Here is a 25422-nt window from a genome sequence, read left to right on the forward strand (position 1 = left end):
GCCCTGGGTGGGAGGCGGGGGTTGTGTGGGTGAAGTTTCCTATTGCTGCTGTAAAAACATAACCACATACTTAGTAGCTTCCAATGACACATTCATTCTCTTAGAGCTCCAGATGTCAGAAGTCCTAAAATCAAGGTGTCAGCTAGGCTGCACACCTTCCAGAGGCTCTAGGGGAGAATGCATTCCCTTGCCTTTTCCAGTTTCTGGAGGCTGCCTACATTCCACAGCCCAGGGCCCTTCCTCCACCTTCACATCCCCTTGGAACTCTGCTTCTGTTGGCCCGTCTCCTCACTGACTCCTGCTTCTTGCCTCCTTCCCGTGTGGACCCTTGTGGTTACACCGGGCCCACCCAGATAATCCAGTGTCATCTCCCCATCTCAAGATCCTTAAATTAATCGTACCTGCACAGTCCTGTTTGCCATGTAAGGTCAGAGATTCACAGGCTCCAGGGATTAGGGTGCGGACATCTTTGAGGGGCCATTATTCTTTCTGTGACAGGCACGCCCGGAGCCTCAGGGTGGTCAGTGAGGAATTCGCTGAGAAGGATGATGGGGTACAGCTAGGTGAAGAAGCTGGGGGAGAGCCTTCAGGTAGTGGGTGGGATGGAATTTGAGGTGTGCCTGGGTGTGTGAGGAATGGCACGAAGGCCACTGTGACAGGCCAAGCAGTGGGTGGCAAGAGGTGACTATGGAGACAGCAGGGGGAGTCGCTGGTGGTTTTAGAGTAGATTTGTATTTACAAAGAATATTTGTGCTGCCATGTTGACAGCTGACTTGTGCTGACATGTTGACGTGGGGTTAGAGGTGGGCACATGGGTTTTAGAGGCCACTTAGGAGGCTGTCATAATTCAGGTGAGAGATGCCAGTGGCCTGGCCTTGCTGGTGGTGACAGGAGATTAAAGAGAAGCGAATGGCCCTGAGAGATTGAAGGAGAGTGAACCCAAAGACATGGTGGTGGGTGGGTTGGGCAGGACCCCCAAGCTAGATCTAGTGTTGGCCAGGAAGGAGGCAGCATTGTCATTTACTCTGTGGGGAAACACCAGGAAAAGGTTGGATTTGGGGGGAAGGAGAAGGGAATGCTCTAGTTTGGAATAGACTGGTTTTGGGGGCCTGTGAGAGAAGCCATGTTAATACTCATCCAGTCTGAATGAGCTCAGAAGTAAGTTTTCTGGGATGAAGATGAAGTTGGAAATGGTAGCTGCTGCTTGAGGCCCCATGAGTGGTTATTGCCTGGACCCTAGAGAAGCATGGAGAAGAGGGATGAGGGCCTCAGTGCCTGGAGAAGGCCAGCAGCTCAAGGTGCCCCCTGGAGTTGGCAGTGTTTGGAGCACATCAGGGATGAAGTGGGGGTAGAATTCAGGTGAGAGATGTGAAGGTGAAGAAAGAGAGACAAGTCTTACAGAGTGTCATGGACAATCTCTAGCAAATTGTATTAGTTTCCTATTGCTGCTATAACATGTTACCATTCACTCTGTGCCTTACCCATCCAGATTTATCATTTTACAGTTCTGGAGGTCAGAGATCTGAAATGGGCCTCCCTGAGCTAACATGAAGGCAGTACAGGGCTGTGTTCTTCCTGGACGCTCTAGCAGAGACTGTCTTGCCTTTTCCAGTTTCTAGAGGTTGCCTGTGTTCCTTGGCTCCTGACCCCTTTCCTTCATCTTCGAAATTGGCAAAGGCCGGGTACGTCCTTCACACACGTCATCACTCTGATCTGTCATTCTGCTTCTGTCTCCCACTTTTAAGGATGCTTGTGATAACATTGGACCCACCAAGAGAACCCGGAACAGTCCCCCTATTTTAAGCTCGGCTGATTGGCAAATTAATCCCATCTACAACCTGAATCTCCCTTTGCCATGCAAGGTAATCCCCAAATTCTGGAGATTAGAACATGGACATCTTTGGAGGACCATTACCCTGCCTCTACACGAACGTGTTAAAATGTAAACAGAATGGTTTAAGGAGCCCCATGTACCAAGCATTCAGCTTCAACAACGCAATTGTGTCCTCACTTCTCCCCAACTCACCACTGGATTATTTTTTTTAAAGATATTTATTTATTTATTTGATTGAGAGAGCGTGCAGGCACACGAGAGAGCACAAGCAGGGTGGAGTGGCAGAGGGAGAGGGAGAAGCAGGCTCCCCGCTGAGCAGGGCTCGATCCTAGGACCCTGGGGTTATGACCTGAGCCAAAGGCAGATACTTAACCGAGTCACCCAGGTGCCCCTCACCACTGGATTATTTAAAACAAAGTTTAGAAGTTATCTGACTCACATGTAGTTGTTTCAGAGTAGAGAGTTCTTTAAAGAAGTTGAGCTATGATGGGACAGTGACACTGGGGGAGGTCACTGGGGGAGAGGTGTGGGAGAGTGTGCACATATGTATTTTTAGTGGGAGGGGCACTAAGGCATGCTAAATTCTTCACTTTGACAGTCAGAGCACTGGGCAGAAATGACATGGTGTCAGCACCTGCCACAAGCCTTCACGACAGGTACGTTCAATTCTGATGGGAAGGATCTAACCATAGAGGAGAGATCGGTTTGGACGAGAGAGGGGTCTCCTTAACAGAGGGACATAGGTTGGAAGGTTTGGGAGTGAAATGAAGGGAGTTCTTCTCTGCTGGTTTAATTTCATTCAATTAAAAAAAAAATTTTCCCTTTTGAGTCAGATGCCAGTGAGAGACACAAAGGAGATCTAGGGGACTGGAAGTTTTGATGAGCTCCGGGGAAGTTGGAAATAGTCATCATGGCATGGAGAATGAGTGCATGAGTGCCCTGGAGAGACATTGTCGGGAGCAAGACACATTCAGGTCTACTTCGGTGAATTCGGGTGAATCCAGTCCACTTGGTTGTGTGACTTCCATTTAGCATTGCACATCTGTGTGGGTGTATATGTTCAGAGAAAGTGGACAATTTGGTTCCTACTGGGTTGGTTTTTTGCTAGGTGGTGTGCCCAAAGGACAAGGTTAGGGTTGTTTGTAAGAGCAGCGGAAATCATGATCCCTGGACTCTTAAGCTGAATAAGAAAGGAGTGAGAGGTTCTGGGGAGTGAATGGAGCTGGGGTGTTGGGATGCTTCAGGAATCCAGCAGGCAGGGCTGAGCCTGGATCGACTTCAGGGCAGTACCAGATGCAGAGTACGTCTTTGGGAGTGAGGCACTAGAGTGGAGTGGAGTAAAAGACAGCTGGAAAATAGGACATCCAGCTACTGAGAGAGCAGGCTGTGGGACTGCTCTTCCACATGGGGATGGAGACCACCCCAGATGATGGCAGGAGATGGGGAATAAAGGTAGGACTTCTGTGACTGGAGGGCAGCCAAGAAGAGGAGACAGGAAGGGCCTTGCAAGCACTGCTAGACGTGGGCCTCAGAAGGGCAGGTGTTTTGAACAGGTTATTTCTCTTAAACATTGCCTTTCATATGAGTAATCACGTCCCCAACTCCCCCTCCAGTGGGAACGTATTCAGATAGGTAGAAAAAAGCAGACTCGATCCAAGAATTCCTGAATAGCAAAAATCATGGATTAACTTGAATATATGGCTACCTCATAAAGAGAGATTTAATGAGCTCTGTCTCCATGTGCTATACTTTTATATCTGACATTCCTCCTGGGCTCTAAGCCATATATTCTAATGTTGCTTCAGATATGGCTGTGGGTGTATTTAATATGCATTATTTATATTGATTGATGATTGAGATGTAGCTTTTTTGGAAGATTTTAGTGATTTGTGTCTATACCATAAAATCCTGCTATAATATGGTAAGTATTATTTAAAAGATTCAGTGTTGTGTATGGGGTTGCGTTATTGTTGATGAAAACCACACACACACACGAAAAGATAGTGAAACTGTCGAACGCACAGGTGACCACTGGACTCAAAGTCTCAGACGACAGGAAAAGGAGTTCAGCTTGGTGGGCCGTCTAATGGGCGTAGAAGACACGGGAAAGCAGGATATTATGACAAGGGGATGGAACTGCCATTTCTGCTGTGGTTCTGTTTACTTAAAATTGGGTCATTTTCTATTTAACATTTTCTTGTTGACAAGTGACCATTTTGACTGGTTCTCGGCCCTCTCTTCCTGTGAGAGGAGATGCCAGTTATACGAATCAAGAATAAGTAGCAGCAACAGATTTATATTTTATAAAACATAGTGGTGTCTCTTCCTTTCTATAATACCTGTCCCCTCATCTTTGAGATTCTGTGAACTGGGTCTTCTGTGATAGCCTGAGGATGTGAGAAGGCTGTGGAATGGTGGCAGAGCCATGGGTTGATGTGGAGCCTGACCTCCCCCCTGCCCAAACTGCTGACCTTGTTGGACTGAACTTTGGTCACTTTTCCTCATCCCAGCAGACTTGTCTGGGCCTTTGGGGAGCAGTGGTGATCGGTATAGTATTGCTGTGGCCACTTGGCCTTTAGCGGTTTATTCGATACGGTTGCTGTGCATAGCATTTGTTAAGATCGTGCGCTCCCAACTGTGACTCCTGGGTTTAAGTCCTAGCTCTGCCACTTACTGACTGTGGTTCTTGGGCAAATTTTTAACTGTCGTAAACCTTATGTTCCTGTTTGTTAAATGGGGATTATAATAGTACTTACCTGTAGGATTGTTGTGAGAATAAACAGTGCAGTCCCCGGCACGTAGTGGGACTACCCAGTAACTTCCCCCATCTTGTTGGAGCATTAAACTTGGCTTCACATGACTTACCAATTTGATGCATTTGGGAAGTGTTGGGTTTTAAAGCGTATTGCTCCCTCATTCACAATATTCCTTGGACATTTCACTTTCCCGGGTAGGCTTTTCTCTGACTATCCCATTTAAAGCTTTAACTATCTACTCTCCAGCCCGCCCATGCCTCTCCTCCACCCCTTCTCCCTGAGGTCCACACCCTCATTTCCTACTTTATTTTTCGTCGCAGCACTTACCACTTTCCAGTGTACTGTCTGGCGTATTTGCTTTTTCTTTCCAGCCATCTTCATCTGCCGCATTGTGAGCTCCATGAGAGTGGGCTTCCTTGTCTGTTTCGTTCACTGTTACAGTGTCGTGCCTAGAACGGTGCCTGGCACATAGTGGGTACACAAGAAATCTTCATCAGATGAGAAAATTGACTTAGAGAGTGGGGGCATGAATCTTTATACCACTGTTACAAAATCTGCCGAGCTTATACATGTTTTATTCACAAGTTCTTAATGATAGTTTGCTTATTTGCGTATCTCAAACCAGCTTTCCTAGTAGAAGATAATCGAAGCCAAGTAGAACAGGTTTGAAGGGATGATTAAGGTGGATGAGGAGAAGAATAAGGCTGACATTATTAACTCAGTTACTGATTTACTTCTGACACCTTTTTCCTAGCACGAACATCACCAACCACCATGAGGACCGGGGGGATCAATAGTGGACTCTCCTAAGAGTCTGTTGTCCATTTCACCTACAACAGAACTTTTATTTTTCTCTTTTAGGGCACCAATGCCTCTGCTCTGGAAAAAGACATTGGTCCAGAGCAGTTTCCAATCAATGAACACTACTTTGGATTGGTCAACGTAAGTATTCAAAAATGTATTATTTTTATCGAATGTTTTAGAATACTTGAAGCAACTCCATGACAGTTTTCCTTATTACCGATTTTTAAGTAATTGTTCACGTGCCTTAGTTCCTAGGAATGGCAAATGTTGGGGAGGGAGAAGTTTAGTCCAGTTTTTAAAAGTGTCAGTTGTCCCAGAAAAAAGGATTTAATTACTGCATTGTTGGGTCGGATTCTCACTTGCCCCTCTCTGCTTATGAGATATCCTTTGTACATATAACTTTTGGAGCAGTTTTATTAGACTTTATGGCCAGATCTGCTTGTATCATCTGGACGAGCTCCTTGGGCATTCTTTGTTTCAGTATGCATCAGTACAACCAGTACACTTCAACAGTGTTACCAGCTCATCACCAGCAACTCTTTAACAATATAACTTGACAGTGGTGCTTAAAACGGGTGGGTTGTGGGGGGAAAACCAGGACCAGTGTATCTCAGAATTCCTTGGCCTCATTTTATCTGTGCTCAGCAGTGGCTCCCCTGTGTATGGCCACACTAAGCAGGCTCTGCTTCCTTGGTAAGTTGGCTATGACTAAGTAGTAAGGAAGTATTATCCAGTACTGTTGCGCGCTTTCTTCCTCACCTGATCCTTTCCCTCTGGCACGAAGGTTTTCCACGCATCAGGTGTTAACTCATAAGTACCGGGTTTTCTGGAATAACTGCTCTGAGCAGAATCTGTCCGTACCCAAGTGTAACAGGGAGTAATTTCCACTGGGGAAGCTAGAAAAATATTTGCAGCGAGTGAATGCCACTTGTGGCTAATGGAAAAAACATTGGCCTTAAAGTAATGCAGACCTAAGTCTGAATTGTGCCCGTGCTGTTTACTAGCTGTGTGTAATCTGGAGCAAGTCACTTGGCCTCACTGAGCCTTCGTTTCCCCATCTGTAAAATGGAGACAGTACGACATCTATCTCTTGGGTTATAGTGAAGGATCTGTGAGAGCTCCTGTTGAAGATCCTGACGTGAGGCTGAAGCACACTGTGGACACTCAGTGAATGTTGGTTCCTTTTCTTTCCCAGGAGTCACTCCCTGGATCGAGGCCAGGCATTACTAAAGGGTGTCTAGGTAAAGGTGGAGACACTGAGTCCAAGGGAAAAGGCTATAAGAAGGAAGTCTAAAGTACTAGAATATAGGGCATTGTGTTGGCAAAATACTGACTTCTAATTTTAATAGTTTTTTTAGCCATTATGCACAGGTCTCTGCTTAGCTCTATGAAGATAGTCACTCAAGTTGTGAGAAATTCTGCTTGAGCTAGGGAAAATACAAATGGGGAGAAAAAAGAATTAAGGCTATTTCCTAGTTTGTGGAAGCATTGTGAGATTAAATTTATTAATAGCTTCATTTATGTTCACTTCCAATGGTAATTCATGAAAGTTCCAGCTTCTCTTTAAAAAGAGGTTTGTCTCCTATTACATAATTGTGTCAAAGTAGATTAAAATATGTAAAAATAGGAAATGTTCTGTCTTAGCATGCGTAGAAATGTCACATTAAGTATGGCGGAGCATCTGTCTCACTCTTGGGAAAATGACACACAAGCCAACACCCAGTCTTGAGAAGATGTTCAGGTTCTATTTTAATCTTACACAGCATTTTGAAAGCTATGTTATTAATCTTGTGATTTCTTTAAATTTTTTCCTTTTCATTTTCGTGTGTGTGGAAAATTCTAAAGGGATAGGGATCGTCGCAGCTGTGTTCTTCCCCAGAGTTGGTGTCACAGTTGGTTGGAAACCAGTGAGATGATGACATCTCTTTCATCATAATCTGAGTATCCATGGTTTTTGAGAGGAACAAAATATGGTGTGGGCCCTAATGGGATTATGTAGGAGACCAGGAACTGAGCGCTGTTGTGTTGGGACGCTTGCCATCTTGGCAGAAACGAGATGGAGGGTGACTGAGGAGTTTGAGGGGAAGAAGCCGGTGGGATGACCTCGGGGGGGCATCTCTTTGCCTCCGTTGCCCTGGAGAAAGTGAGGACATGCGTTCTGAAGCAACGCGCAGGGGCACTAGCTAATCTCGAAAGAGAAAAACTAAAACAAGTTCCTGTGTAGTTAAGGCAAGTGGTTCCTGGTTCCTGGATTTCTTTCTGATTTGGATTTTTATTTTCTGTTGTAGGAGTTTCCATGTGTTGCATTGTGACCTCTCTTAGACAGCTACTTTCCTGGGACGCCATATTATGTCCATTTTTCTCCTTTCTCTCTCTTTTTTAACCACCAGAAGGTCTCCTTAGATTTTTTTTTTTTAAATCAAGGCTCAGTGCTTATCATTTTAGGGACTTTTATTGGGCCGGAGAGGCCCCTGGCTGATGTAAACTTGTATTCATTTCCCTGTTGCTCGGATAGTCCCTGGCGTTGCAAGTGGTTTACTAGTCTCTAACATGGCAGGATGCTGCTACTGGGAAATCTGGGCCGGTTCCTGGGGGCTGGACGTCTCCGGACCACGAGCTGAAACATCCCTGTTGTCCTTTGGCAGTTCGGAAATACGTGCTACTGTAACTCTGTGCTTCAGGCCTTGTACTTCTGCCGGCCGTTCCGGGAGAATGTGCTGGCATACAAGGCCCAGCAAAAAAAGAAGGAAAACTTACTGACGTGCCTGGCAGACCTCTTCCACAGCATCGCCACACAGAAGAAGAAGGTTGGCGTGATCCCACCAAAGAAGTTCATTTCGCGGCTGAGAAAGGAGAACGGTGAGCAATGTGTGTAAGGGTCTGCAGTAAGAATGCACAGTTCCGTGGCTGCGCCACATGACTCTCCCCTCTTCCTTTTTTTTTTTTTTTTAAAGGGGTAAAGAGTTTGGCCAACTACTCGAAAATCACTTTTTTTAAAAAGAAATTGTAATTCTCCTTTCCCACCTCATAAACATAAAATAAAGCTGGGTAAAAAACATGCTTATCAATTCAGATTTATCATTCCATTTTGGAATGGTCTTTTATTTGCCCCACATTGGGAGGAGTTTTTTCTGGGTAGGACCGTTGCGCGAGAGAAATTGCCCAAGGCAGCCTTCTAAGCAGAACGCTGATTGGAATAAATAGGTTGGTGCAATAATGGAATAAAATAGTACTCTTACAAACTTGTCATAAGTGATTAAAGTAAATGTATATTCTCTAATCAGAGCCTTTGCTGTTTTAAGAGTAATACCTCTGACTTTTGCCTACGACCATTGAAAGATATTAAATTGATATCTTTATATTATAAAAATGCCCTGCTGTCACCTGATTTTTTTTTTTTTCCATTTCTGGTTTTCCTATCTTCTTTTTCGGGAAAAGTGATAGTAGAGACTCAGTTATTCCAGAAGCTTTGCGTTGGTAATTTCTACGACTAGAAGTAGTTGATATGGCAACTTGTGTTTATCCTAGATTTCCGCCTTACTCCAGCAGACTTGCACAGTTAATCAGATGTTTGTTTTATAAAGTCTCATTTAATTTGATTGCTGTCTTTTAAAGTTGTTGTAGTTTATACGTACCAGAATAAAAATAATGTGAGCGGGAAGCAGAGCACTCCCGAGCCTCGTGGCGAACATGATTAATAATGACGTTTCACAGCTGCACGCATCTCTTGATGGTTTGTCCTTATGGCAGGGAACAGCAGTAGGCTTCTGGAGTCGTTTGTATTTGGTTTCAGAACACCATCAGATAGATACACGTATCCCCCATCTCCCAGGTGTGTTTCATCTAAACTGCTTCCAGTCTGGTCCGGGGTTTAATATGATCTTTGGGAAGAGACCCCAGTTGCTCTAGATAAATTGCAGAATGAATAATTGATCGTTGGCAGTCACGTCATATTAAATATTGATATTTTATCAGCGAACCCGTGAAATCATTTCTGGGGTGTTCTGTAGGATAAATAAAAATTTTGGTTGCATTTTATATACGTGATGACTTTAGGGAGATAGGGTAAGTGTAGTTCTTGGTGAGTGGTAGAGAAAAGGATAATGAACAAAAATTCTTCTACAGTGTACCCATTAAAGTTGCAAAATAGAGATGAATATTATCTGTGCTACCTGTCCACTTGACATTTCAATATAAAAATTGAAGTGGGCACGTAGAATTCAGCATTTTCTTTGCTTTTCAAGAACCAGAGGTTGAAATAATGACCTTCTCTTTTCCAGATCTCTTTGATAACTACATGCAGCAGGATGCTCACGAGTTTTTAAATTATTTGCTAAACACTATTGCGGACATCCTGCAGGAAGAGAAGAAACAGGAAAAACAAAACGGAAAATTAAAAAATGGCAACATGAATGAACCTGCAGAGAATAACAAACCAGAACTCACCTGGGTCCATGAGATTTTTCAGGGAACGCTGACCAATGAAACTCGATGCTTGAACTGTGAAACTGTAAGCACTGAGAGGGCTTTCGTGTGATTTGCTTGTGCGTACTTGTACAGGCTCTGTTTTGCATGAGTGTGCTGTGGTCTGCAGCGCCCAGCAGTCGTCCACGGTATATGCGGATGATTCTGTTGATGTATAGGAGCCCCAGGGGCAAACTTTTGGAAGCATGTCTCCATCCAAGGTGTCTCTGCTGGCTAAAGCAGACAGATGAGGGGAAAGTCTCAAAAACTGGATTGCTTTGAGTCATGGGCAAATTTGAAGGTCCACAAATTGAACTGTTAAACTGGACTCCACCAGTTGTCTTGGATTTTGCTCATGCGAGACGTAGAATAGACCGTCTCCCCAACTTAAAGGAATCAGCTGTGGGTTGGTGAACTTGAAGTTGGAAGTCGGGCTTGGCTTTTGATTCCACTGCAGTTAGCTGGGCGTTTGGCGAGTCCCTTACGGTGCTGTTGCCAGGGCTGGGCGGGCTCATGTGTTTGGATGAGTCTGGCACACAGTAGGCACTTACTATAGTTGAATTCGAAGACGTGGTCTCTGGAGCATGACTCAGGATGTCGCGTTTGCTTGGTATATTTGATTTAACTCTGTGAGTGGCCTCATAATTTGGTGCTTAAAAGCCCAGCTTTAGGGGCGTCTGGGTGGCTCAGTCGTTAAGCGTCTGCCTTTGGCTCAGGGCGTGATCCTGGTGTTCTGGGATGGAGCCCCACATCAGGCTCCTCCGCTGGGAGCCTTCTTCTTCCTCTCCCACTCCCCCTGCTTGTGTTCCCTCTCTTGCTGGCTGTCTCTCTCTCTCTCTGTCAAATAAATAAAATCTTTATTAAAAAAAGAAAAAAAAAAAAAGCCCAGCTTTAGAACCAGGCTGCTGAGTTTGTATGCCGGTTCTCCTGTGCCTTAGTTATGGGTGACTGGGCATATTATTCAACCTCTCTGTCTTCACTCTCCTCATCTGTAAATTGGATCGATGAGAGCACCTATGTCATAGAGTCGTTTGGGAGGATGAAATGAGTTAACAGTTGGAAAGCACACAGAGCCGTGCTTGGCACGTAGCAAATATGCAATAAATGTCAGCTATTACTGTTTACTATAACTACTAACAACATAGCAAATCTCTGAGTTCATTAGCAGTCTCAGAGTTTCTTTACATCATAGGAAAAATTCTGTAGGATTGTGCATTTTTCTGGAAGAGAGAGCGAGTACCTCTCATTAGTTTTTGCAAAGGAACTAGGACCCAGAAATGATTAAGATGTGGATATAAGTGGGAGGCTCTTTGTTTTTTGGCAGTCTTTCTCCTGTCCTTTTAAACAGTTTTCAAATCAACATTCTGATTTGTTCATTGTAGAAACAACTAGAAAATATAGCTAAGCAAAAAGAGAAAAAAGAGTAAAAGTTACCAGTGATCTCCCCACCCAGAGATGATAAATTTGAAACATTTTCTAAAAATTGTGATCACATTTGCCCAGAGAGAACCACTTGAACATTTTGAAATATATCCTGCCAAAACATTCTCTACACATACTTTTCTATCTAGAGATCTTTCCTCCCTCCCTTTCTCCTTCTGTCCCTTTATATTTTATATTCCGGTAAAATCCGAATGAATACAGAAGTAGAAGAGTAGAGTAAATCCCATATGGGTATTACTATGCTTGTTAACACGTCGGCCCATCTCGATCATTTCTTGTTTCATGCCTTCTCCCCCACCCTTGCCAACCTGGTCATTTTTAAGCAAATCTCAAATAACTTATCATTTCATTTATAGTTTCTTCATCACTTTGTTACATATCTCTAAAAGGTAGGACATCTTTTTTTTTTTAAACAAAAGTACAGTACCATTATCACACCTAAAAATAATTCCTTTAAATCATTATTCACTTAGTGTTCAGGTTTCTCTGATTATGTCATATTTTTTTTTAGCAGTTGGTTAATTCACGTAAGGATCTAAACATCATCCACAGACTGCCTTTAACCAGTTATGTCTCAGTCTATAAGTTACCACCCACTGCTCCCCCTCCCTTCCTTTTTTCCTTGCAATTTCGTTATTGAAGAAATCATGTTTGTCCTGTAGAATTTCCCACATTCTGGAAGCATCCTGTGTTGTTAACAGGTACAGTAAAATGGCAGTATGTTTCTGCCATCCTACTCTGTCTTTATTTAACCCTATTTTCTATTCTTTTTTCTTTCTTGCCTTCTTTTGTATCAATGAAATAATTTTTTTTTAAAGATTTTATTTATTTATTCATTCGACAGAGATAGAGACAGCCAGCGAGAGAGGGAACACAAGTAGGGGGAGTGGGAGAGGAAGAAGCAGGCTCATAGCGGAGGAGCCCGATGTGGGGCTCGATCCCATAACGCCGGGATCACGCCCTGAGCCAAAGGCAGACGCTTAACCGCTGTGCCACCCAGGCGCCCCAATGAAATAATTTTTTAATATTTTGCATCTACTGTATTGTTAGTTTCAAATTCTCTTAGAGGTTACTCTGGAGACTGCAATATACATCTTTGCCTTAGTTAATTTTTTACCACTTTCCCAACATTGCTGGAACTTATGGAATACTTCATCTCCTTTTCCTTCTTTTGTGTTATTGTTTTGTGATAAACTCGTAATTTTTAACATTTCAGATGTTTTAAATCCATTGCAGTTTTTTATTCTTCTTGATACCAAATGTATTTTTAGAATAACTTAATTCCCTTTTAAACATCAAAATCAGGGCCATATTGTAAATATTATAATTTGCAGATTTATAGTCTTTTTTTTTTTTCTTTCTTCCCTCTTTTTAATAAGGGAGTATTCCTGGCACCATCCTCATCTTCCTCTTGCATCTGTTCTGTCACAAAGTTCTGTCTGTCGTATCTCTTTTTCATCCTCTACTTCTCTCAGTTCCCACTGCTCACACCCTGGCTCAGGGCGCCCCTCAGCTCTTGACTAGCAATCTCTGCTAAATTGCAGTAACTTCTTACTGGATTTTCTGCCCTTTCGCTTGCCTCTTCCATGTTACTATCCGGTCCAACTAATAGCAATCTGTCTGTTCTTTGACTGTTTGGTAGTTTTTGCAACTTATTTTTGTATCCCTAAAACACATTGTTCAGTTTGGCTTGTCTTTTGTCTTTATATGAATGAAATAATACAATGTGTATTCCTCTGTGTACTGTGTTTTGGTTTTGCTTTTTTGTTGAGTATCCCTTGTGAGATTCATTTGTGTTGTTGCATGATGCTTTCATTTTTTTCATTGCCGTATAGTATTCCATGCGTGAATACGTGACAGTTCACTAGTTTATTTCACTGTTGGTGGATATTTGGTTGTTTCCAGTTTGGCGCAACTATGAGCAATGCTGCTGTGACCATTCCAATGCATGCAATCAAGTGTACATAAATCTATCTATATATATTTTTTCTCTATATTTTTTTAGGTCCTATGGTATGCTTATCAGAAAATTTCAAATCCCCGAAGTGCTTGTCCCATTTTACACATGCAGTGTATGATCATTCTCGTTTCTCCACATTGCTGTCTATACTTACTCTTCCTAGATGGCTTCACTTTGGGTAATATAGTGGCTGTGTAACTGAGTATTATTTTATTCCGTAAATACCTCCCCCTGCCTCACACCTGCTGTGTAAAGGCACAGATACTGAGGATACAGTGAGAGCCTTGCCTTTCTGGAACTTTCACATGGGAGACAGACATTAGTAACAAAGTGTATAATGAGTTTTGTCATGACAATTGTAAAATGCTATGAAGGAGAAGTACAGAGTACCCTATGAGCTTATGACACAGGAACCAGAACAGTGGGGTGGTGCATTTCTACGGTTAGCCGGGAAACCTGCAGCAGACGGTGTAGCTGGGCTGGTCCTTTTGGTTATCTTTGAAATTAACACAGTTACTAAAACCATCCTGTGGAAAACTCGGTAGGAGTTTTCAGGAAGGCTCAGATGATAGGCTTAGTCACATTTGTAGTTTCTTTATCTATGAACGGGTTATTCGATCCCAAAAAATGCAAATAATGCACCCTCAAATATTTGTATGGCAGAAACTATCACCTAGCCTGTTACTTTCCTGGAGGGTTACCATTAGATGTGACGCCTGTACCCAGAGATCCCCTTCAAAACTTCTGGATGATGGCAGGATGCCTGGGTGGCTCAATTGGTTAAGCATCTGCCTTCAGCTTAGGTCATGATCCCAGGGTCCTGGGATCGAGCCCCGTGTTGGGCTCCTTGCTCAGTGAGGAGCCTGCTTCTCCCTCTCCCTCTGCTGGTCCCTCTGCTTGTCCTGTCTTGCTCTCTATCAAATAAATAAATAAAATATTAAAAAAAAAAAAAACTTTTGGGTGATGCCATAGTTTGTTATAACAGGATTCCAACCATTATACTTGGTTTGTGGAAGTAAAAGCTGAATGTATGAGTCTGTCTTTATGGAGGATGGCATGCTCTGAAAAACCTGTATTTTTTATTTCTTTTTTTTTAAGATTTTATATATTTGAGAGAGAGAGCACGAGCGAGGGGAGGCAGAGGGAGAAGCAGACTCCCCGCTGAGCAGGGAGCCTAATGTGGGGCTCGATCCAGGACCCCGAGATCATGACCTGAGTTGAAGGCAGATGCCTAACCGACTCAGCCACCCAGGCATCCCTGTATTTTTTATTTCTTAAAGTGATTAGACTTGAGGCAGGAGTTTTCTCTGGTGTTACTTAGGTAATCACCTCCATTTCTTAGATCCTTTAACTGGATGGGATCCTAGGAGTCATCCAATCCTTCCCTGCCAGTGCCCGCGTCCCTTCTGTGACATCCTAGCCAGTTGGTCACCAGCATCTGCTGGCCTCTGACCAGAGATGGGGAACTCAATCTCTCTGGGCGATGCATTCCATTTTTAGAAAGCTCTAATTGTTAGAAAAGCCCTCTACTTTCTAAGAAAATCCATAGCCTGCAGGCTGTTTTTGAGGACTTAGTGTAAAAGAAGACCTACCATTTAAGTTTTCTTTCCCAGGATGAGAAATATGGGGCCCCCTTTGAGTACTGTCCTCTGCCCGAGGCAGGCGAGCAGCCTTTAGATGGTGCTTCAGTCACCGTTGTGAAAGCTCACAGTGGGATTCAGCTCTGCTAGATCCTCTGCTGCAAATTAGCCCCCGGGGGAGCGGGGAGCCTTGCCATTGTAGCCACCCCAGCCGCTGGTTCCTCCAGTTGCGCAAAACGCTTTGTGCCCTCCTTCTGGCTTTCAGAAAATATGATTTTTCCCCCCTTGGTCTCACCCGTTGTAAATGTTGCTTGTGATTGCAGTGCAAATGTCAACTGAGAGATTTATGGAGACAAACAGTTTCACCCTGCAATACACTTGGAGAGACTATTTTAAGGGGGGTAATTCAGTGCACACTTTCCCGTATAACCTTGATCGAGGCACTTCAGAACTGCGGCCTGGGGATTTTCCAGCCTAGCCTTAGGGCTCCTTTGGTTATTCTTTGCTTGGTTCATAAGATCTGCGGGGCCACTTGGAGCTTAATTTTGTTGTTGTTGTTAATTTCCCCCCTTTCCATTTAAGTTGAGTTTTTGCTTTGCAAACCTGTGGTTTTTAGTGCTTCCTGGGGGCTTTAAGGCACATTTATATCTGTCACTGGAGCCAAAAGGTTGTCTAAAGAACTGCTTTATTAAGTACCAATTGCACGGCTCCTTCTTGCTTCATTTGCAGAGGTTAAAATTGATTCAGTAGAGATTCTGAGCCCTTTACAGAGGAGGAGTGGGGATGGGAGATGTGGCCAGGTGAGATCACTGAGCCATGATTCTGAGTCCCTCGGGGTGGGCTGTCGTTACCACCTGTCCTAAGCCCGCGGCTCTGTCACTGCCCTGAGACAGCACATTTTCAGTTCCTGGCTGATCATTGCAGAAGAGCCGCCTGGCCACCTTTTCTGCTAAGCCAAGGAAAGGAGTCGGGGGGTTCGAAGCACATCTGAGTATGATGTTAATTACTCAGGACCTTTGGAAAGCTCATGATTTATATGTATGCCTACATATTAATTTGTCCTGTTAGTTGATTTGTAATCAATTAAACAGAAGAGCAGGTAGGGTCACTTAATTTTCCTAGATATCTTTTAAGCCAGTTTTGGGGTAACTCCATGCCCAGAACTGGGGAGAAGAAAGAATAAGATGTAGCCTGTGCTTGCTGGGAGTATTGGAGTCTCAGTGACATATATGTTTCCTTGGAGACAAGCTGTATTTTCACTTAGACCAAAATGCGATCCTTGCGTGTGGGAAGAAAATGGTTTCATTATCTGGCAGCTTTCTGGGGAGACAGGAAGGCAAAAAAAATAGGGAAAAAAATTGTTTGATCACCCATTGCTTTTGACTGTTTCATTCTGAGTCGGGGGAGAGAAAAACCCTAATGGAAGGGTTTAGAGCAATGTGTATTCAGATCCCCCAAAGGGTTGATCTATCTGAGTAGTGTTTTCTCACACTCTAAATTCTGGAAGCAGTTTACACTGGGAATTGGGGAAGTTACAGTAACTTTTTTCATTTAGTTAATTAGGTTTGTACCTTTCTCCCCTCCCTAAAATAATTAAGAAATGATTTGCATCCAGCAGGAGACAATATTTCTTTGTCTTTGCACCCTTCAAGTAAAAGCTTTCCTAGATCTGATACTCCCTCTCTAAATTATATACGATCTCAGTTGGCTCTGATCGTTTTATTTTCCCCTAGAGAAGGACCATTTAGGTTTAAAAAGTTTTACTAATTAAAAGATATAATACCTATGGATTATTTTTTACAAATCAGACACGGGAATGTATAAAAAGAAAATCATTTATAATTCTGCTATCCAGATGCCACCACTGGCTATTAGAAATCATTTGTTCAGTTATATATTCATGCATTTAAGAAATATTTATGGGGTCCCCACTAAATGCTGCAAATTATTTTATGTACTAAGGATATAGCATTTAAAACAGACAGAAAAGATAGTCCCCGCTCTTTTGTTTACTAAATATACACATTTGAAGCTATACTTTTCCCTTTAAGCACTGCATTAGCCGCATCCCACAAATTCTGATTTTTCTTTGTCATTAGTTTAAAATATTCTCTAATTTCTCTTGTGCTTTTTTCCCTTTGATCCATGTATTACTTAGAAGTAAGTTGTTCAACTTGCAATTATTTAGATTTCCCTAGATGCCTTAATTTTATTGATTTCAGATTTAATTCTGTGTGGTTAGGGAATATATTCTGTGTTATTTCAGTCTTTTAAAATTTACTGGGACATGTTTTATATCCTAACACATGGTTTATCCCAGTAAATGTACTTTAAAACAAGGTCTCTCAACCTTGGAACTATTAATATTTAAAGTCAGATAATTCTTGGTTGTGGGGGCTGCCCCCTGTGCATCATGGGATGTTTAGCAGCCTCCCTGGCTTCTACCTACTAGATACCAGTGGCAGCCCCCAGCAGGTGACAGCGAACTCGTGTCCAGACATGGCCAGATATCCCTTGGAAGGAAAAGTTCCCCTTGCTGAGAACCACTGGTGGAACAGAATATATATTTTGTAGTTATAGAGTTCTTCAGATTTTCTATGTTTTCCTTGATTTCCCCACAGTCTTTCTATTAGCTGCTGAGAAAGGGGTGTTAGAATACCTAACTACGATTGTAGCGGCACTGGGGTGGTGCAGTCAGTTATGCATCCAACTCTTGGTTTCGGCTCAGGTCCTGAGATTGAGCCCCTGTTGTTGGGCTCTGTGCTCAGCAGGGGGTCTGCTTGAGATTCTCTCTCCCTCTGCCCTTCCTGCTTGTGCATGCTCTCCGTGTCTCTCTCTCTCAAATAAATAAATCTTTTTTAAAAAAAATCTTAACTTTAATTGTGGGATAATTTTATTTTCTTCCTCTAATTCTGTCAGTTTTTGCTTCATGAAACTTTTACTTTTTTTTTTAAAGATTTATTTGAGAGAGAGAGTAGGGGGAGGGGCAGAGAGAGGGAGAGAGAATCCTCAAGCAGACTCTCTGCTGAGCACAGAGCCCAATGCAGGGCTTGATCCCGAGACCCTGAGATCATGACCTGAGCCAAAATCAAGACTCAGCTGCTCAACTGATGAGCCACCCAGGCGCCCCACTTTTTTTTTTTTTTTTAAGATTTATTTATCTTAGAGCATGAATTGGGGGGAGGGGCAGAGGGAGAAGGAGAAAGAGGATCTCAAACAGACTCCCTTCTGAGTGTGGGGCCTAACAAGGCAACGCAGGGCTCAGTCTCACAACCCATGAGATCAGCACCTGAGCCAAAATCATGAGTCAGTCGCTCAACTGACTGAGCCACCTGGGCGCCCCTTGTTTACTTTTTAAAAAACAACTTTATTGATGTATAGCTTATATGCCATCAAGTTTATCCTTTCAGTAATTTTTAAAGTAATTTCCTGAGTTGTGCAGCTATCATCATAATCCAGTTTTTTTTCCTAATTTTTATTGGAATCCATAATCCAGTTTTAAAACATTTTTATTACACCAGTAAGATCCCTTGTACCCAGCAATTAATCTCTGTTGCCAGCCTCAGGCCACCACTAATGAATGTTTATTCCATTAATGTTTAATGTAATTACTGGTAGGGGTGGGTTTGGGGCTCCCACTTTATTATTTGTTTTCTATTTATTTCCCCTCAGTTTTTTGTTTTTATGTTCCTCCTCCTTTGCTTTTATTGAAAAAATTATTTTAATATATATATATATATAGTTATATGTACATATATATTTGTATAAACGATTCCATTTTAATCTTCATCTTAGTATGTATTTGTGTGTATGTTGTTGTTTGGCTGTTTCTCTAGAGATCATAATATACATTAATTATTGTTCACAGTCCACGTACAGTTAATAATGTCACTGTTTCATATAAAACAGAAGGCTTGTAACTGTCCAGGTGCGTATTCCTTCTGCCTGCCCCCACCTTGCCTTGTCCTTATGCTGTCGTTGTCGTGTGGATTACATTTACGTATATCATAAACCCCACAGGGCAATGTCAAAGTCACTATTCTTGATGCTCTTCATTCTTTCTTGAGGATCTGGATTTCCATCTGGTATTATTTCCCTCTGGCTTGAAGAACTTCCTTTAACCTTTTTTTTTTTTTTTTCTTTTTTGCAGTGCAGGTCTGTTAATAATGAATTCTCTTTATTTTGCCTTCATTCTTGAAGGATCTATTTATGGGCTATTGACAGGTTGGGGTTTTGTTTTTGTTTTTGTTTTTTTTTAGCACATTAAAGATGTTGTTCTACTGTCTCTGCCCTCCATAATTTCTGATGAGACATCAGCTTCCAACTGAACCATTCTTTTGTAATATGTCATTTATCTCCATGTTTTTAAGATTTGCTTTTTACGTTCGACTTGTTACAGTTGGATTATGCTGTGCCTTGGCTAACCATCTTTGTATTTATCTTACTTGGTGTCTGTTGAGCATTTTGAATCGATAAATCGATAAATTATGTTTTTCACCAAATGAGGAAATATTTCACCATTATTTTTCAAATAGCTTTTCTGCTCTATTCTCTCTCCCCTTCTGAGACTCCAATTATATGTATGATATTTTCTAACAGTTTTCTGAGTATCTGTTAATTTTTATTTCATCTTTTCTTTTTCTTTATTCTTCTCATTGGATAATTTTCTGTTGAATTGTCTTCCAATCCCCTTTTTCTTTCCTTTGTCATCTCCAGTTTGTTGTTAGGTCCATCTGGTGTATTAATTTTTCAGTTCTGGAATTTCCATTTGATTCTTCTTCTTCCTTTTTTTTTTTTTTTTTCCTATTTGCTGAGATTTCTTACCTGCTAAAAAAAAAATCTTGTCTGCTAATTTCAATATCTGCATCATCTGAGGATTGGTTCAGTTGTCTTAAGAATGTCTCCCATTAAGTGGGTGATGGACATTGGGGGGGACATAGTTAGCTGAGTTTTATAGTTTTCTGGAGGAGTGTAGGAATGGCAAGATCTTAGTCATTCCTGGAGCCAGTCTTTCATTTTAGTGAGGGAGAGTCAGACAATAAAAAAATGCAAATAAAACATTTATAATATGAAGTCATTGTATTGGTTATCTATTGCTTTGTTATAAACCACCCCAAAACTCTGAGACTCAAATCAACTATCATTTATTATAATTCATTCAACTCTGGGGTGGCTGAGGGTCACGTGATCTAGGCTGGACCTGGCTGAGCTCGTGTGTTTGTATTTCAGCTGGCTCACTCCTGTATCTGCAGGCTGGCTAGGCATTTTGCTCTAGATTGGGCTTGGCTGGGGCACCTTAGTGAGAACAGCTTTCTTTCATGGGTCTCTCATCTTCTTCCTGGGAATAGTGGACTAGCCTGGGGGCCCCTGGGGGCTTAGTCGGTTAAGCGGCTGCCTTTGGCTCAGGTCATGATCTCGGGGTCCTGGGATTGAGCTCCAAATAGGGCTCCCTGCTCAGTGGGGAGTCTGCTTCTACCTCTCCTTCTGCCTCTCCCCCCTCTCACGCATGCTCTCTCTCTCTCAAATATGTAAAATCTTTAAAAAAAAAATAGTGGACTAGCCTGCGCTTATCCTTCTTATGGTGATGACAGAAATGCAAGAGAGTAATTTCATAAGTGCTTGTTCAAGCTTCTGCTTATGACATGTCCTCTAACATCCCATTGGCCAAAGCAAGTCGGATGGCTGGATTCAGAATCAAGGATGAGAAGCATATCTCTTGATGAGAGGATCTGTAAAGTCATACAGCAAAGAAGCCAGTGTGGGCAGTGGTGAAGATCTGGGCCTTTCCTGCATTTTACCATAGCAGTAACAAGTGCCATTTAAAAAAAAAAAGGCAGAATGGTGGAGTGTGTGTATATGTGTAAGGGCATGTGTATGTGTGTAAATATATACATGCCTTTTTTATACAAAACTGGAATTCACTTATATAAGGATGTGTAGCCTTCTCATTCATTTAATATGATATGATACCCACCGTGTAGTAAACCATTCCCAGCTCTTTGCTCATTTTAGGCCATTTACAATTTTTTTTTTAAAGATTTTATTTATTTATTTGACAGAGATAGAGACAGCCAGCAAGAGAGGGAACACAAGCAGGGAGAATGGGAGAGGAAGAAGCAGACTCATAGCGGAGGAGCCTGATGTGGGGCTCGATCCCAGAACGCCGGGATCACGCGCTGAGCCAAAGGCAGACGCTTAACCGCTGTGCCACCCAGGCGCCCCTAGGCCATTTACAATTTTTATACCCCTCCCCGACTTACTGGGTGTTTACTTTTGAAAGCGCCTTACATGTATTATTTTATCTTTGTAACAGCCTGATGAAATAGATACTCTTACTGTCCCCACTTTATAGATGAGGAAACTGAGGTACACCAAGGCTGAGTAACCGGCCTGCAGTCATCCACTGCGTAAGTGGCAGAGACAGGATCTGGAACTGGAAAGTCTGTCTCCACACCCTTTCTGGTGTATACTAATAAAAGTGTAAAAGATTGTGTCCACATTCTGAATATTTCTTCAGATAATGGCCTAGTGGTGGAGTATTGGGTCATAGGGTAGTTGTCCCACTTAAAGGAGTGTTTTCTCATTTTGCTGCCAATTGACTGGACACGTCAAGGTGTTTGCGGAGCTAGTTTGTCCCTCCCACTGCACAAGAGTAAAATGCCAGGCTTGCCCGCGAACTGCTGGAATGCAAGCAGTTTCACTCCATGAACCTCACTAAGTACGAGAGCCAGGACTGGTGTGGTATGAACGGCAGGGGCCGAGAAACAGCTGGGCCAGAGAGCCAGCTCCTGAGAGCAGTCCGCCGGCATGGGGGTCTGTGTGAGCCAGGGCTGCAGGCCAGCTCCAGGCCCAGCTGATCACAGACAGCCCAGGCCTCTGCCAATGATGGCCGTTTCCCCAGCTCAGGGACAGGTGCACGTGCGGTTCGTGTAACCCTCCAGCCCAGCACCCAGTATCGCCCTGGCCCCGGGCACAGTTTGGATGAGGAGGCACAGGAGCGAGTGAGGTCAGGGGACTGGCAGAAGATGCAGGCGGCCCCCCAGAGGTTGGCCAGCTGAGTAGTGAGTTTTAGAAGTCTCTTGTCTTTTTTCCATTTTTCTCATTCTGCCAGTTTGGGCTAGATGGGTGTTTTGTCTGATGCTTCCTACTTTGAAAGGAGGGGGAGAATGAGTGAAGAGGAAGGGAAATCTGATTGCGTGTTAATTATTAAAAGTTCTGAATTAAAGCTGGAATGGGAATTCAGGTAAACTGAGAATTTGGGATTTTCCCTAGACTGGGGTGGTTTTGGTGTGACTCGTTGTCAGCGAGTATACAAAACCGCACATGACCGCAGTTTGGGGTTTTGGTTACCGGTGAGTGTTCAAGATTTTATCTCCTATGTCTGTTATGTATTTTGTACCTAATACTTTTTTCTTTTTTTCTTTGCTTCAGGTTAGTAGCAAAGATGAAGATTTTCTTGACCTTTCTGTCGATGTGGAGCAGAATACATCTATTACCCACTGTCTGAGGTAACCTCGTGAATTCTGACAATGATCTGAGCTTTTGATCAGGCTAGTGAGTAAGTGGGGGGGGGATACTGTATTTCCTCAGGAGGTAATCTTCCTTTCTGTTAAACCCATATAATCCTATTATTTTCTATTTCTTCTTTCCCAAGAGAGATTAAAAATAAGTGTATGTGGTCTAGAGAAGAAGGATCCTGCTGAGAAGAAAGAGGATCAAGTGGAAGTCATTAGTCATTAAGTTGAAAAATAAGTTTTAATCTTTCATACAGATGTGAGCTTTGGCTTTCATCAGTCTCTCTCTCTCTCATCTCTCTCTCTCTGACACACATGGTTAATACACGCTACCCTTTCCTAACATTACTCTTTGTCTAAGCTAATTTGAAAAATTATGTACTTTTGAGTTGAGAGCCAGTGAGGAACCGTCTGTTCCTCCATCTTTCAGCGTTCTGTGGAGATGAGTGGTGGAAAGAAATTCCTCCTTGTTAGGGTTGAGCGAAGGTAAGGAGCCCGGAGCGCAGAACAGCACATGCCTGGGATTCCAGGCATATTGTGTATTGACTTGAACGTTGAAAATGTGCCTGGGAGTCCACACACAGACACGATTCCCTTTACCCTTCTTCCCCCTCCTGCTTTCAGTGGGTCGTGAGGGCTTAGAAACAGCCCAGTGCTGCTGTAGACACTGAGTGTGGAGAGGGAACATCAGACACAGTCCATCTCTCACAGCACTTACATTCTGGGGGGAATCCACAGGCAACGGTTGGTGCTTTGAAGGAAATTAGATAGGTCTCCAGAGTAGTTGGTTGTGGGGATGCCAGTGTGGACCTCATGGTCAGGGCAGGCCTCCCGTTGTTTAGGGTACCATAGCTCAGAGACATTTTACAGTGTCTAACAAGGCAGCGTGCATATTTGTCAAGGGCGATTGGGTGACAGAAGTGTTATTTCAGTTCAGATTACTTGGAACCTTTTAGAAGGAGAGATTAAGGGGCACCTAGGTGGCACAGTCGTTAAGCGTCTGCCTATGGCTCAGGGCGTGATCCCAGTGTTCTGGGTTCGAGCCCCCCATCAGGCTCCTGGGCTGGTAGCCTGCTTCTTGCTCTCCCACTCCCCCTGCTTGTGTTCCCTCTCTCGCTGGCTGTCTCTCTCTCTGTCAAATAAGTAAATAAAATCTTTAAAAAAAAAAAGAGATTAAGGGGACTGGCGGTGGTGGTTGGCTGTTAGAAAGTCATCTGGCGGGGGCAGCACCAACGCCAGCATGAAAGAGCTGTCGTGTGTTGTGTGAGTGGGTGGTGAGGGCGCTGACTGCTTTCTGGTTTCCCAGGGCCCCGGGTCCCCCTCCGCTCCCCGCACTGATGAATTAGTTACACAGCACTTCCTGTTGGTTTGGCGCACCAGCCCGTGCGTCCAAGTGCCCCAGGTCCAGGTGCGTAGGACGAGTGTGTTAATTCTTTGTTTGCAAAGTGTTTTGTAGGCCAGGGTGTTCTTCTGAATGGTTCTGTGTATGGAATGGGTTCCTAATATTCCTGTGACAAGAAGCCATATTTGATTTCCCCAAGGTCTAATGATCACAGGGAGTGGAAAAAGTTATGGTTTTGCCAACTTTAGTTACAGATGAAGGAATAGGAGGAAAGATATTACTTGCCTATTCCCCTACCTTTTTTTTTTTTTTTTTTTTTTTCATGATTTGGAGTTAGGGAGATTTGGGTTAGGTTGACTGCTTCTCCTCCCTTCTAAGAAATTCCTGGGCTGCTCAAAAGGGCAAATGGCAGTGGCTGTAGCCTTGAGATCTCAGTCAGCCAGGTAGAGGGCTTACTGGTGAGTTATGATTTTAATCTTTGGGGGAAACTTATGAAGAAATATAACTCAGATTTATGTTACCCGTATTGATTGATTGATTGACTTGAGAAATACATGTATTGGTCATGCATACCTGAGGAAGGCAGGCTGGAGGGCATTTGGAGATGTTAAAGTTGGGATGGGAGAGTATGAAAGAGCTTTGGAATGCCTTTTATTTTTAAAATTTTTTATTTTTTTAAGGATTTATTCATTTATTCCAGCGAGAGAGTGCATGCACATTTGAGCAGGGGGAGGGGCAGAGAGAGAGAGAGAATCTCATAGAGTTCCCCCAAGTGCAGACAAGGGACTTGATCTCATGGCCCTGAGATCATGACCTGAGCCAAAACCAAGAGTTGAACATTCAACGGACTAAGCTATCCAGGTGCCCCTGGATGCCTTTAAACATTAGATTTGCATCTGATTGGACTGACTGGGCTGATGATTCCACGTTGCCTGCCCTACCCCCCATTTTACATCATCCCTAAAATAGACGTTGACTGACTTACCCATCCCTGCCCTCACACGTGCCTGAGATCGCACCTCTCCACCAGGAAGACAGGCCTGTGCTGGCTGTTGCCACTCACCCTCACGCTCCCAGAGTTCTGGGCTGGGAGTGGCAGCTTTTGAACCTATCCCGAAAGAACGAAGTGCCAGAGAAAGGCCCAGGGAATCAATGATGCCAGCTAATCCATTAGCGTTTCCCATCTGAGGCTAAAGAGAAGGAATGATTACAATCTTTTGGGCCCCTTTCATCGTTCAGGTCGGTTTGCATTCTTAAGGGTTTGTTTTTAAAATTAGAACTCTGGGTTTTCTTCTTACCGTGTCTGCATCTGTCTTCTGATGCGATATGTTATCTTTCTTTCATTTTGATGACCAAAAAGAAGTTACAGATCAAGCTAAAATTGTGGGATTTGAATGTAAGGTCTCTGCCACCTCCTTCCAGATGATTAATTCCAGTCTTGTTTTACGGCTTTTGTCCCAGAGGAATGATGAAATAAGTAGTGGTTACATTCAGGATACCAGGCTACAGAAACCATTAAATCCATACTGTAACTGAACTAGAATCCTCACATTTCAAACGTCAGTCCTGCGTCTCAGGCAGGGTGAGCCGTCTGTATCACAAGTGAAGACCGGGAAAGTTTTTTCTTTTCTTCTTTTGAAAAGCTCAGGGATGGCCTCAGGCAAAAACTTCAAATACGTGAAGTTTATCTTAATTATCCTTCTATGGTCTTTTGGGTATTTTTTT

General features: G+C 43.1%; 1 protein-coding gene across 2 annotated transcripts in view; it reads left to right on the forward strand.

Annotated features, from left to right (window-relative positions):
• Positions 1-25422, forward strand: part of USP46 (ubiquitin specific peptidase 46) — a 53658-nt gene that overhangs the window by 17818 nt on the left and 10418 nt on the right. For both annotated transcript variants that reach the window (XM_045815900.2, XM_087864138.1), the window contains exons 2-5: positions 5452-5532; positions 8040-8253; positions 9675-9904; positions 22273-22349. In XM_045815900.2, the coding sequence (XP_045671856.1) occupies positions 5452-5532; positions 8040-8253; positions 9675-9904; positions 22273-22349 (602 nt within the window). The remainder of the gene's footprint in view (positions 1-5451; positions 5533-8039; positions 8254-9674; positions 9905-22272; positions 22350-25422) is intronic.

This window comes from Ursus americanus, chromosome 8 (assembly GCF_024610735.1).
Source record: "Ursus americanus isolate L20-20 chromosome 8, mUrsAme1.1.p, whole genome shotgun sequence".
NCBI classification, from domain to species: Eukaryota; Metazoa; Chordata; class Mammalia; order Carnivora; family Ursidae; genus Ursus; species Ursus americanus.